Below are 14,057 nucleotides of genomic sequence, written 5' to 3'. Positions count from 1 at the left end.
TTTCTAGAAGTAATTTCTTATAGTTTAGACTTATTCTAATATGATATGAAAAAAACATTTGACTTATCATGAGAAAAGTTATAAATATTATGCATAAAATCACGTAACTGAAACTATAACAAATAAAGTCAAAAATAAGATATCAATGAATGAATTTCAAGCATCAAAATAAAATTATTAACTACAATTAAGATTTTTAGGTAGGCAATCTCAGTAATTTCTTACTTCATATATTACTCAAACTAACAGTTATTTAAAATATCTATAAAAGTATATGAAATAACAAAGATCTTTCACTTTAAACTAAATGGGGAAAGCATCAATTTATGAAAAAAAAAAAAACGTATAAGATGGATTAAAGAAAATGTGAGCATATTTATAATTTGATGTAATTTAAATGAAAAAAAATAAGGTAAAAATACTCAAAATTATTTTTATTGATAAAATTAAATAGAATACCGAGAAATTAAAAAAAAAAAAGTGTCCAAATAAAGAAATCAGGATTAAGAAAAATATCCTATATGTATATCTATATATTATGAAAAGGAAAGTAATGAATGACAATTAAATCAGGTGGCAAGCTTATGCACAATTATTTGGCAATGTAACGATACAAAGTAATAAATATAATACAATAACGATATACAAGGAACAAAGAATTAAAAAAAAATTAAAACATTAGCATAGAAATACAAGGAATAAGACTTAAGTGTGCGCGTGTGTGTGTAAATTCAGTATAAAAATAGTTAATATTCTCTGCGTATCAAAAATTATAATTAAAAAAAATTAATATTAGACAAAAATTATTTATAATCAATGGTCATGGATCAAATATTTTTAACTTTACAATGTATAAAATAATAAATTTTTAAATTTGATCAAGAAAATAAGATAATGATTTCTTAGCAATATTTTTTTCTAACACTATGCGCGGGTACTATACTAGTTGAACTTAAAACCTTTGACTGGCTTCTGAAACATATTACTAAAATTATGGGGGATTATTACAGCTAATACGGTCATAGTGATATCATATGGTCTTAATTATTCCACACTCATTCAACAAAAGGTAACCAAAGAAGAAGCGAATTTATCATCAATCAACTTGACTCTTAATTCTCTTTAGCAACTCTCTCATTCAGTATCCTTACTCCCATATACCTGCACATTCCCCCCCCCCCCCCCCAAAAAAAAAAAAAAAAAAAAACTTTTGTAATCATCACATCTTAATTTCAGGAACCAAGACATTAATGATTATATAGTATAAGTATTTTTTTTTATTTCCTCCGTCACAATTTATGTAGAGTCTTGACCAACACTTCTTCTTTTTTTTAATTTTCCGTCGTATGGTGGTGCAACATTTTATAACACCGATAAGGGATTACAAAGAGTAGGGGGATGAGTCCAACCCTAAATTACAGAACAAGCTAGAGAATAAACTATCTAAATCACAACTTTACAAGTTCTGCACAACATATACAAAGGGTCCAGTGTGTTAAGGCAAAAAAAAAAACAAGCTTCGAGAATCAACTGGACCCAATTTATACAAAAATATTCCTCCTTTGTTTATGCCTTAGTGATGCCATCTGAATGAGGTCCAATTTATAAGGCCCAATAGCTATGGAGGGGAGATTAGTGTGCGAGTAAATCAACAGCTCTTCATTAATAATGCTCCATTTGGCTAGTGCATCTGCGACTTGATTAGCTTCCCTATAGCAATGTTGAACTTCACAACTAATGTTCCTTGTAATGTTTTGAATTTGCAAAATGATATCTTTCATCTGCCAAGGAATATTATAAATGTCTTTTATCATTTCTATCACAATCATAGAGTCACATTCAAGAATAATATTATCGTGCCCATTAAGAAAACACCATTCCGGTCCAATCAAGGCTGCTATGGCTTCAGTCATATTACTTGAATTGTGACCAAAAGTAGAAGCAAAAGCCATAACTAAATTGCCTTTGTGATCTCTGCATATGCCTCAGTTCCAGCCCTTCCATTAGAGTCCCTGCGACCATCAGTGTTGATTTTCAAATAATTCTCAGGAGGCTTGTACCATTTAACAATAGTACATTCAATCTTGGGGATTAGAAGCATGATTTGTTGACAGATCTCTTCCCATTTGATATCCCAGTTCCTCTTTGTTTTGGCTTTGGAAATTACTCATTTCAAGTGATTAAGAATCTGGAAAACAACACCTTTAGCATAACATTTCTTGCCTCCATAAATAACTGAGCACCTGACTTTCCATATCTCCCAACAAATTACTATAGGAGTAATTTGTAAAATAGTATGATGAAGAAAGTTTTTTGGCCTGATAGTCCACCATATTTGAAACAATACTTCTGATGGGAATATCCTCCCAGGAAATTCCAAGGGGATTCCCAAAAAAAATCCAAATATATTTAGCAATAGTACCACCGATGAAAGTATGATGAATGGTATCTCCAAGACGATTAGGACAACAAAAACAATTAGAAACAACATCACGCCCAAACCTATCATGAATGGTATCGTCAAAGGGCAAGTTTCTTTTTAAAATTCTCCATACTAAAAAGGACATTTTGAAAGGCAAGTGTTTATGCCATATGTTCTTCAAGAAATGAGAAGATTCTTTCTTCTTTCTAATTTGCCTCTAGGCAGAAGCAGTAATGAAATTGCCATTGCTATTAGGCATCCAGATAGGAGTGTCATTGATGTTTTGGTTTCCTATAGCAATGGAATTAATGTGCTCAACAAGAAATTCAGGCAGAAATAAATGATCAACCTCCCAGTTCCCATTGATAATAACATCATTGACAAGTTGAGAGTGGTTAATATAAGGTCTATGAATAATGTGAGAAACAGCTCCCATTTCACACCAATTATCCCACCAAAGGTTGCTATTTCCTTTGTTGATTTTCCATAGTAAATTTTCCTCAACTAGATCTCTGATTTTAATCAAATGTTTCCAAGCAAGAGATTGAGTAGGTTGAATATAGGAGTTGACAGGATGATTATCACAATATTTAGCCAACAGGAAAGTACTCCAAAGAGATCTACAAGTTCTTAGTCTCCACCATCTTTTCATAGCTAAACTTTTACTAACATCAAAAATACTTCTAAAACCCAAACCTCCTTCCTCTTTAGGAAAACACATTTTGGGCCAAGAACTCCAATGGTATTTATTCTTGCCCTCATTAGAACCCTAAAAAAAATTGTTCATGTAACTCTCAAGTTGATATAAAACATCCTTTGAAGGTTCTACAGTAGAAAACAGGTAAATGGGTTGAGATTGTAAGACGTACCTGATTAAAGTAGCTTTTCTCCCAATAGATAACAGCTTACCTTGCCATCCAGTAGCCTTTTTCACCAATTTGGAGATCATATCACTGAAGAAGGCAATTTTCTGTCTCCCTACATACAAAGGACAACCCAGGTAAGTAATAGGAAATTCAGAATGTTTATAGCCAGTTACCTCTTTGATCCTTTGAATGATGTTGCCGGTGGCTTTGGGCTGTACAAAAGAAGCAACTCTTGTTGATGTTGATCCTTTGTCCAGAACATTTTGATAATTCTCAAGTTGATGCATCACCAACTTTAAGGATCTCTTTCCACCAGAAGTAAAAATAATTACACCATTTGCATACGCAAGGTGAGTAATTTGGGGGGCATTAGGAGGCATGGTGAACCCCCTATACTGATCAATATGGGGCAATTAATTGAGCATGATAGAGAGCACTTCTGCCCCAAGAACAAAAAGAGAGGGAGATAAAGGGTCTCCTTGTTTAAGGCCCCTAGTAGAATGAAAGAAACCTTTCCTCACCTTGACTAGCACTAAATTTAAGAAAAGAACACGTTTAAAAAATATATTGTGGTCTAAAATAAGTCATAGAAATTTTTGTGACTATTCATAGAAATTTCTGTGACTATAAATCATCTCACTAATTGTAAATAAAAAGTTAGAGAGTAAATGTAAAAGCGCCTTCTTCTTCTTATTTAAAACAAGGGCAGTCCGGTGCATGTAGCATTCCACTTTCATGTGGGGTGTGTTCGGAAAGGGTTGCACCCCATAGGGGTGTAATGTTGGGAGTTTATCTTGACGCATGCATTAATGGCTAATTCCACGGTTCAAAACCATTATCTATAAATCATACGGAGACAACTTTAATGTAGCTCCAACAATGGCGGATTTAGAAATTTCATTGAGGGGGTTCGAAAACCACTGAACCAACCCTTACTCTTGTGTTCAGGGTGTTCAAAATCTATATATGTACATAAAAAATACAAAAATACGTTATATATACAGTATAATTTTTTGCCGAGGGTGTTCGAGTGAACACCCTCACTTGTGTGTAGATCCGCCCCTGAGCTCCAAGACTCCCCTTCAAGTGTGTCATTCCTTTTTTTAACATTGTAAAAAAGAAAAGGCATAATACATAAACAGACCCTCAAACTTGGCCTCACCTGGCAAGTATGCCCTCCAACTTTGGGTGTGCACAAGTAGGCACCTCAACTTGTATAAAGTTAAACAAGCAAACACAAATGCTGACGTGGCACTGATGTGGCACATAAATTTTGGAGGTGTCTAGATGATCATTTTATAAGTTGGAGTGTTCACCTAACAAAGTGGAGACAAGTTGAGGCGCCTACTTATGCACATCTAAAGTTGGAGGGCATATTTACCAGCTGAGGCCAAGTTTGAGGACTTGTTTATGTATTATGCCAAAATAAAACACATTGAGATAGTAAAAGTATAAATTAGTACTACTAACCTTCCAAGCATCATGACAGTGGCTTGAGGATTAGCTCCAGGAGAGTAATTAAAAGTTGAAGCATCAATTACCCTTAAATTATCAACCCCAAGAACCTTATAATCTTGATCAACCATATTACCAACTTGACACCCTTCATGATAATGCCAAACAGTCATCACAATGTCCTTACAAAATTGCTGTAATGACACTGAAACACTGTCATGTCTTGGCAACAAATTCATTGAGGCACTTGTTGTTAAAATGAGTAATGCTTGCAATGAAAGTGTGTCATATCTGATTGAAAAAGATTTGGACTCAATTATATTTTCTATAACTTTGAGTCCATTAACACATCTTTCTAAGTCCTCTGGCTGCTCGAAGTAGTTGAAAAGTACAAGTGTTTATTCTATTTTAACTGATAAAACGAGATTAAGAAGGAAAAACGATTACTTACCGTTTTTCTTATTAGCTAAAGGGATTTTAAAAGAAAAGAAATAAGAGTTCTTTAAAAATATTATTTTTATTAGGAAAAGAATGTGTCTAAAAAAGAAAAAAAGAAGAAACAATACATTTGTGAGGAAAAGGGCATTTTTGATCCAATAAAGTAACAATATGGGTATTTTTGATCCAATAAAGTAAGTTTAGGGGCATCTTTAGACCAACCTATTAACGTGTCACGATCCAATTTCACTAAGTCGTGCGGGCACATACTTTTCCCACCTCGGTAGGCGAACCCTTATCCCAACAATCATAAACATAAGTAAAGCGGAAGAAACTAGAAATAATGTAATTCTTAGAATAATAATATAAAGTGCGGAAAGTAGTGAAATACAATCCCAGTGTCATGGTCTGGTCATACAAGAGCTCTACAAAACTATAAGTCTGAATAACACATGAAAGTCTCAATTCATGTCCGGAATAGGAAGTGAGACAAAGCAATAAAGAGGAGTCTTCGGGCAACGAACGTCATCATGCTCACCCTGAATGGACTCAACAGCAAACTCGGAAATTAACCACGAGGAGATGAAGTGAAACCTGGCAAGTCCTCTATATCCATAAAAGAATACAGCAAGTGTAGGTCAGTACAAACAACAAGTGCTAATAGGCACCATAGGCCGACTAAGACTAGCTAATGTATATGAAGACAATAAAGTAAGAATAACACGTAAACAGTAAAGTACAAGTCATTACTAGACAAGTATCCTCAATGCCAATCACAAACTATGTTCTAGCATCTAAGCCCAAATGTTCCAAGCTTTAGAATAATCACCAAGACCAAACTATGACTACAGTATCCCATCCCTATTTAGTCACACACAAGGATCCCAACACTGCCCATATCCAATCCAACAACAATCCAAATCACGCTCAGCACATAAGAGAGACAACAAAATGCCATTGAAATATATGCCAAGTCTCAGTATATCAACTCCGAATTCATCAATCACAACCATATCACGCATCCAAACCCAATTGTGCTAAGTCTCGGAGATTTCAATCACAAGTCCATATCATAATCAACCAAGAGAGATGATAAGATGCAATGCAATATGTATATAATATGTATGCAATGCTTATACTCGTACACATGTACTCCAACGACGGAACATCAGGTCTCGGCAGCACAACCCATGGGGGACCTGCAAAGTCCATGTGCTAGTCACTCCGCACACAGCCCAGAGATGACTCAATGTGCAATACTAGTCACTCCGCACACAGCCCAGAGATGACTCAACATGCAATACCAGCCACTCCGCACACAGCCCAGATGACTCAATATCCAATACCAGTCACTCCGCACACAACCCAGAGATGACTCAACATCCAATACCAGTCACTCCGCACACAGTCTAGAGATGACTTAATATCCAATATGGCTCGGAAGAATCGGTCACTCCGCACTTGCCGACCAGGTGACTCGTATCAATATGTCTCGATAAATACGTATTTCCTTCTCATTTCCCATCATCGCGATTACTATATCAAGGCAATATCAATATATCATGAAAATGAGTATAAATACAATGCAAGTGTAATATCAATAAACCAAATCAATCCCAAATAGTACCACACACGGGCACACAGTAATATTATCAATAAAGCTACACAATAAGCCACAACAGATTCATAGTTCTTATCTCAATATCGACAAAGTAAGGTACCACAATATCATAATCATGATATATAACTAACCACCAATATCCTATATCTCAACGTGGCGACGAGCCAACAAGTACATAGAACAGATAAGTCAACAACGCAACGGGGTGGCTAGCCCCCAAATCATACAACAAGGCCCAACCTAAGGCAATATCCATCCCAAACTTCATATTCGAAGGTTTACATGCATTCCCTGACAATATCATCTAAACATACGCTTTGCTAATAGAAGTCGCACTATAGGTAAATTGTAACCTACCTGGAAAGCCAAACAACAAATCTCCAACAGTCAAACCTTAGTCTGTTCTTCCTTTGTGTCTCGTGATAATGAAAGTCTAATCATATCTAAATTAGGAAATTAGAATCAAGAAGAATTATTATTCAAACCTTACTTCTATTCAAGACCCAATTCCTAACTCATGAAATAGGGTTTATGAACTAAAAAGAGGTAATTAGGAATTTATAAGTCTCAACGTGAAATTAATACTCTACGTGATCAATTCCCATCAATTATAAGCTAGAAGAACTCATGGATTGCTCAAATTCGGAGCAAAAAAGCCCAATTTTGGGTATAAACTCTAGCTTTTCAATTCAAGAATTAATCTCTAACAATGGTAGATATAAGCTCAACAACATTAGATACATCAGATTGTATGACTAACTTAACCCATTTAATCCCTCTTCGATTCTATAGATTTCAAGCATTAGATTCATGATTAGGAGTAGTAATTGATGAAATCTAAGGCCAAGAGAATTACCTCAATGAAGAATCTGCCCCAAAACTCCTAAATTCGCCTCCCAAGCTTAAGGTTATGAGAATAGAATAATGACATAAGGGTTTGGGGTTTAATAAGTCATTAAATGATATCACTGCCCGTCAACCGCTTCTGCAATCACGGGACCGATATAACGGTCCCGCTTCAGTGCTCACCCCATTGCTACAGCGGTTACCCAGAAAATGAACGTAGCCGCTTTTACGGCGTGGCCACCACTATAGCGGTGCCGCTATTGCGGTACACCAGAAACTAGAAAATAATTCAACTTTCATAAACTTATTCCGAAATCCGATTATCACCCGAGGCCCTATACACACAACCCGGATATGCAGATATACATAAAAACACACTACGAACGCACTCATGGCCTTGGAATTCCCAACAGAGGTCTCGTTGACCGAGTGAACCCCCGATACCTCAAAACTAACTTTCCATCCCATGTCCCAGAATGCACCCGAGCGTATTAGAAACCGAGACGAATATACATACAAATTCTAAATGACCACCCGGACCTCTCAGAATTGAAGAATTTTCATTAAAGTTCTGTTTACCCAAAAGTTAACTTCGAGTCAAATATTTTTCATTTTAAGACTAATTTCACAAAAACCAACCTATTTCGCATTCAATGACCTCAAAAATCGTACCACCCATCCCTGCGGGTCAAATATAGGCTAATAAAGCTTGGGAAAGGGTCAGTGGGGTCAAACTAGCCGTAACGACCAAAAGGGTCGTTACATAACGGATGACATTTTTGTTCAATTTCGTATAGTTTAAGGACATTTTTTATCCTTTTCCATTTATTAAGTGATTCGATAGTGTAAAATATTTATACACCATCATTAGTATATAAAAGTTAAACAACAACAACAATAACATACCTAGTAAAATCGCACAAAGTGGGGTCTTGGGAAGGTAGAGTATACGTAAACCTTACCCTTACCTCGAGAGGTAGAGTGATTGTTTCTAATAGACCCTCGGCATAAGGACAAGCAATTCAAAGCAGTATAATAAAATTTAACATGAGGAGAAAAGTACCTTTGGAGAGAACATTCCATAATCACTAACAGCAGTATGGCGACCGAAGAAGTTCTTGCTAGAGTAAGCTTCAATGTAGTTTCCAAGATGGGTAATTCCCACAATCTGACTCAGAGAGACTTCAACAGGGACAGGTGATTGCACAAATATTGTAGGGAAATTTACATAAACAAGCTACGTTTTATAAGCTCCTAATAATATATAGCTATACGTTTGCAATTTATAAACTGTAGCTACATTTTATGTGATTTCGGCTGTATTTCCGTGTATTAAATGCAACGAAATACATGTATCATAAACACAACGTGGAGTAAATCCTTTAAATACCCGAAGGAGATTCGATTGTATTTTCGTGTTTTTAAATACAGCGAAATACATGTATCATAAAAACAGAGTGGAGTAAATCCTTTAGATACACAAAGGAGTTGTGTATTTCATTTTATTTATATACTGATAATCTTTTTGTTTTGGTTGTATTTAAATGTATTCGAGTTCAGATCAGTAAAGTCGTCGCCCAATGTCACATCAGTTGAATGTATTCGATTGTATTTGAATGTATTTTCACTCAAAAAACGCCGAAAATGAAGAATACAAAACACCGGTCAGATCTCTGACGAAATACAAAATACTACTGCATTCACACTAAAAAAATGAAGAATACATTCAAATCCTTTTAAAAATACATTGTATCTACTCAAATGAAATTAAGATGCACTGTATTCATATAGATCTTCAACAACTCTGACGAAATACAAAATACACTATATTTACACTAAAAAAATTTATCGTATCTCCGGCAAAATACAACATACACTGTATTTACACTAAAAAATGGAGATGAAAAGCAGTGATGGAGGAAGAGGCGGCGGAGGCGCGATGAAGATAACGGGCCCCCATGGTGGAAGCAAAGAGGGAGTAGATCTGGCCATTTCCGGCAGAGAGCCTTTTCAATCCGGCGGCTAAGACAATGGTTGAGGATTATTGCTGCCATTTTCGGCTTGAAAAGGACTAGATCTAAAAAATGAGATGGAGTTTTTCCCTCAAATAGTTTTGACGTTTGGTTCGATCATTTAATTTGATGTTTTCGCATCAAATAGTGCTGAAGAAAGACTATTGGCCCATCATTGTTTTTTACTCAACAATAGTCTACGGTGTCATTTTGCGATAATTTGGGCTCGCACAAAGCCTTTCCATCATGCACGTATCAATTCGAGATAAGTTGTCTTGACTAACACAGCTTGGAACGATGATGGTTGCTATGCTAAACTTTGAGGAAAAGGTACAAATACCCTATTATTGTCGTGCCATCTAAGACCTCACAGATCTGGGGTGATGAGAGGGAATGGAGAGAGAGAAAGAGAGGGGGTGAGGGAGAAGATAGATCTAGAAGGTGAGGGAAAATTAATTGAAAAGAGAAACTTGTGAAATACAGAGCACTAGTTATGATGTGTAATTTAAGAAAATATTTTAGCTATAAAAAATAAATAAAACAAAAAGTAGTTATTATTCATAAATAAATCTTAAAGGTAGCCATAACAAGTCAATTTTTCAATATTGTATTCATTGGGTTGTCCATCATCCCTTGACCAACATTGGGCTGGTCTAATACTACTGTAATGTTATGGGCCTTTAATTGTTTTGATGGGCCTACCCCACTCAACATTAACATCTGTGAGCTTCCAAGTGCCCCAGCTGAAACTATTACTTCATTCATTTCTCCTCTTCTCAAATATGCCTTGTGTTTTTCCCTCATGCATCCCTAAATACCACACCACAAGCTACTGGCCTTATACTCCTGCACAAGATTGTTACTTTATTTACTACTTTCTTAATATATGAAGTTCATTAGTACTCTCTCCGTATCAATTTATGTAATATTTTTTGCTTTTCGAAAGTCAGCTCGACTAATTTTGAAGCTAAATTATATCAGATTAATTTAATATTTTAAGAGTAAAATTTATGTATTTGATAACTACATAAAAAGTACTATAAGTTGCAACTTTCTCATATCAATTTGATAAAAAAAAATACATCTTAAAAGGTTGGTCAAAATTTATGCAGTTTGAATATCAAGAGGTGAAAAGTATAACATAAATTGAGACAGAGGGAATATCACTTTTGACTGGAACTATATCATATTGTTGAAAACTTGAAAAATTATATATCTATAGTAAGTTCACATTCATTGGGAGATAATAGTAGGTGCAGTGATATTCTGGAATCACTAACTTAAAATCTTGTATTGATCTTTAAGAAGTTTCTAGATGCAGCTTTGTTTTTTTACTCTACTGTCTCACTTTATATGTCATTCTTTCATTTTTAGTATGTTAAACTAAAAATGACAGTACATACTACCCTTTTTTTATTTGGAAACTCTACCAAATTTTCTATTTTATCCTTTAATAAATTCTCTAATAGTCATAGAAATGACATATCATGTTAGAACTACAATTTCTAAGAGTACTTTTGGTATGTTCCAATAGTCTAGCTCCTATAAGCTATAGTGCGCCATGCAGTGTTTATAAATTTTAGGAACGATTTCACCACCGTATAACTGATCGGGGATTACTAGCAATTCTAACTTCATACAGGCGAGTTACAACCTTCAACCTGAATTGAGGATGGATTTTAGGGTTAGCTCACCCTTACGGGATCACAACTCTTTGTTCCTTTTTTTTTTTTTTGCTTCTTAAACTCAATGCAAAGTCAGACACCGTCAGATAAAATAAAACAGAACTCTAATCTTCTTCTTCTTCTTCTTTTTTTTTTTTTTGGCATGATAATACACGTACCTCTGGTTTTGAACAAGATTTTGTGGACGAAAACATGCAATAGGAGAGTGATTCCACTAGGGTTAGCATACTCAAGAAGATCGACAGCCGTGTGGCGCCGATGGTCGGCATCGAAGATCGTGCCACCATTATTAGTCCTATTTATATGATCATAGGTAAAGCCATTGTACGGCACCACCCCGAACTCCACAAGACCATTGCACACGGCGGATTGCCCCACTTTATTTTCCACCCACACATACTATTCATTCACCAGCTTCCCATCCCATCCCACACTCCGCACGTACTTCTGTCCCGCGAGTGTGTAAAATCCCCCGTTTAAGCAGCTAGCGCCGCCCAGACGTGTTGATTATACCGTCTTCAGAAATGAATCGCTGAGAAGGTGAATTCGGTGAGAGATCGCAAAGTGCTGATCCGAATGCTGATAAATATGTAATGTTTGGATTTTCGTAAAACGAACGCCACGTTTGAGTAAAAGAATGTTGTAGTTCTGAAAAAGTGTGGCGGCTAATGGGCAGCCGGCGGTGCCGCCGCCAATGATTATGTAGTCGTTGTGTGAAATCTCAGGTGCTGTTTTTGCATGGTACATGAATGAGTAGTTCGGAGCTGAAAATTAAGTCATACATAAGAGTTTAATTTCTATATACATATTAGTAAAAATAATTTTTATTTCTAAACTAAACTATAATGAATTTAATTTTTATGTTGTAAATATAAGGATGAACTTAATTATAAGGTAATGGTATGCACTCTCTCCATTTCATTTCACATAGCCAATGTTGATTTGGCACTTTCTTTTGTCCCAATTTATGTGACATTTTTTGCTTTCTAAGATTCAAACTGCATGAACTTTGATTAACATTTTAAGGTGTAGTTTTTAACCAAATCGATATGGGAAAAGTTGCAACTTATAGTACTTTTCATGTAATTTTAAATATAATCTTAAAATATTGATTTAACGCAATCCAATTTAACTTCAAATTAAAATTTAGTCAAATTGACTCTCGAAAAGCGGAAAGTGTCGTATAAGTTGGGACCAAGGGGGTGTATTTATTAGGTGTTTATTTTACTAATTAAACTAACCTTATGAATTATGCTTTCGAAATCTAAATTTGTCTACTAGTACTTTATGTAGATATTTAGTGATAAGAGTAGTATTGAAAGAAAATAATAGATTTCTCTTGATTTGCCAAAATGGACAAGTAAAAAGAAAATTTTATTTTTAGTATAAGGGCCAAGTAAAATGAAATGGAGGAATAAATATTTCTTATAACACTTTATTAGTCTATCTATAAAAATAATACTTTCTATTTTTATTAACTTTTTAATTGCGTCTCACATGATGTTTAAGACCACAAGTTTCGAAGGGATTGATATGTTATACACTTTTTTAATCTAAGAACACAAGATTTAAAAATCTCTGTTATTTTCTTAAGTCTTTGTTAAGTCAAACTAAGACACATAAATTAAAATGGGAGGTGTAATTAATTGGTAATTGACTTGCTAATACAAGTTAAATTGCATTAATAATATAAATCATTTTTTGCACCACCGGTATATATAACTTAAATCCAAAGATAATTATAGGTAATCATCCATAAGAAATATAAAATAACCTGAAAATAAAACAGATTATTTATGTAACTACAATAAGAGAGTATCACTGTTGACACCCAATTTTGGCCCTCCTTTTTATTTAATTAATTTCGCTATGCTTCTCAGTCGTGAAAATTCCCCGAAAATGAGTTTGGAATATTTTTGCCAATTATTACACTATTTTTCGAGATATATTTCGCTAAAATTAAGAACATTCTTATTGTCTCTTAAAAATGACCAAACATCATATTTTATAATTAAAAAGGACTAAGCATTTTTTTTTATATATAAAATCATTCGGAAAAAATAACAATAATAGTAATGTTGATATTCGTATTGGCATTTTTCCTTTAATCTTACTTATTACCGTATTAATCATCTTTTACACTATTTTTAAAACCAAACGCGTATATTAAATTACTTGTGTCATAATTTATATAGGTATACATTTTGTGGGAATTAATCAAGACGAAGAAGCATATTTTAATTAATTGATTGAAATAGAGGGGATTAGAAATTAATTCATCTACCTAAAATTTGGGCAAAATTCAATTCCCATTCTCTACAAAATCTGTGGCCCAACACCTCAAATCCCCAGCCCAATTCCCGCCGACCCGCCCCAGCCCACTAACCCGACCCGAACCGGCCCAAAACCCCCTAAACTAATCAGCTAACCAACCAAACCCCTAAACTCCCACTTCATCTCCAACCCAACGTCACCACCACCCCTCTCTCTCCCTTCAACCAGCTGCCACCGTCACGTCACCACCGCCCCACTCCCCGTCACTTCCATCACTTCACCACCACCACAGCAACATCCCACGAAATCCGCTGCTTTCTCTTTTCTCACACTCCATCTCTGAAAACTTGCAGGCTCCATGTGCAAATTCAGCCGATTTTAGGGTAAGTCCCATACCCATTTTTGCATCATCTTATCTCTTGGAAAAAAAGTCTCCCA

At 35.1% G+C, this 14,057-nt stretch overlaps 1 protein-coding gene across 3 annotated transcripts; it reads right to left on the bottom strand.

Moving 5' to 3' along the window:
• Nucleotides 1-236: 236 nt before the first annotated feature.
• LOC132037295 (uncharacterized) lies at nucleotides 237-3,936 on the bottom strand. 3 transcript variants are annotated; one of them, XR_009409828.1, is made up of 2 exons: nucleotides 3,292-3,936; nucleotides 237-1,161 (listed from the first exon to the last, which is right to left on the bottom strand). XR_009409828.1 is itself a non-coding variant. In XM_059427785.1 (2 exons), the coding sequence occupies exons 1-2, from the start codon at nucleotides 3,666-3,668 to the stop codon at nucleotides 2,205-2,207; spliced, it is 675 nt and encodes a 224-aa protein (XP_059283768.1). In that variant the 5' UTR covers nucleotides 3,669-3,839; the 3' UTR covers nucleotides 1,188-2,204. The 3 variants fall into 3 exon arrangements, 2 of the variants coding, with proteins under 2 accessions (XP_059283768.1, XP_059283770.1); XM_059427785.1 differs by lacking the exon at nucleotides 237-1,161 and adding an exon at nucleotides 1,188-2,502 and having other exon boundaries at nucleotides 3,292-3,839; XM_059427787.1 differs by lacking the exon at nucleotides 237-1,161 and adding an exon at nucleotides 1,191-1,781 and having other exon boundaries at nucleotides 3,292-3,830.
• Between the last annotated feature and the right edge of the window lie 10,121 nt (nucleotides 3,937-14,057).

This window comes from Lycium ferocissimum, chromosome 11 (genome assembly GCF_029784015.1).
Source record: "Lycium ferocissimum isolate CSIRO_LF1 chromosome 11, AGI_CSIRO_Lferr_CH_V1, whole genome shotgun sequence".
In the NCBI taxonomy this organism is placed as follows: domain Eukaryota; kingdom Viridiplantae; phylum Streptophyta; class Magnoliopsida; order Solanales; family Solanaceae; genus Lycium; species Lycium ferocissimum.
This window is presented reverse-complemented; position numbering and strand designations above follow the sequence as displayed.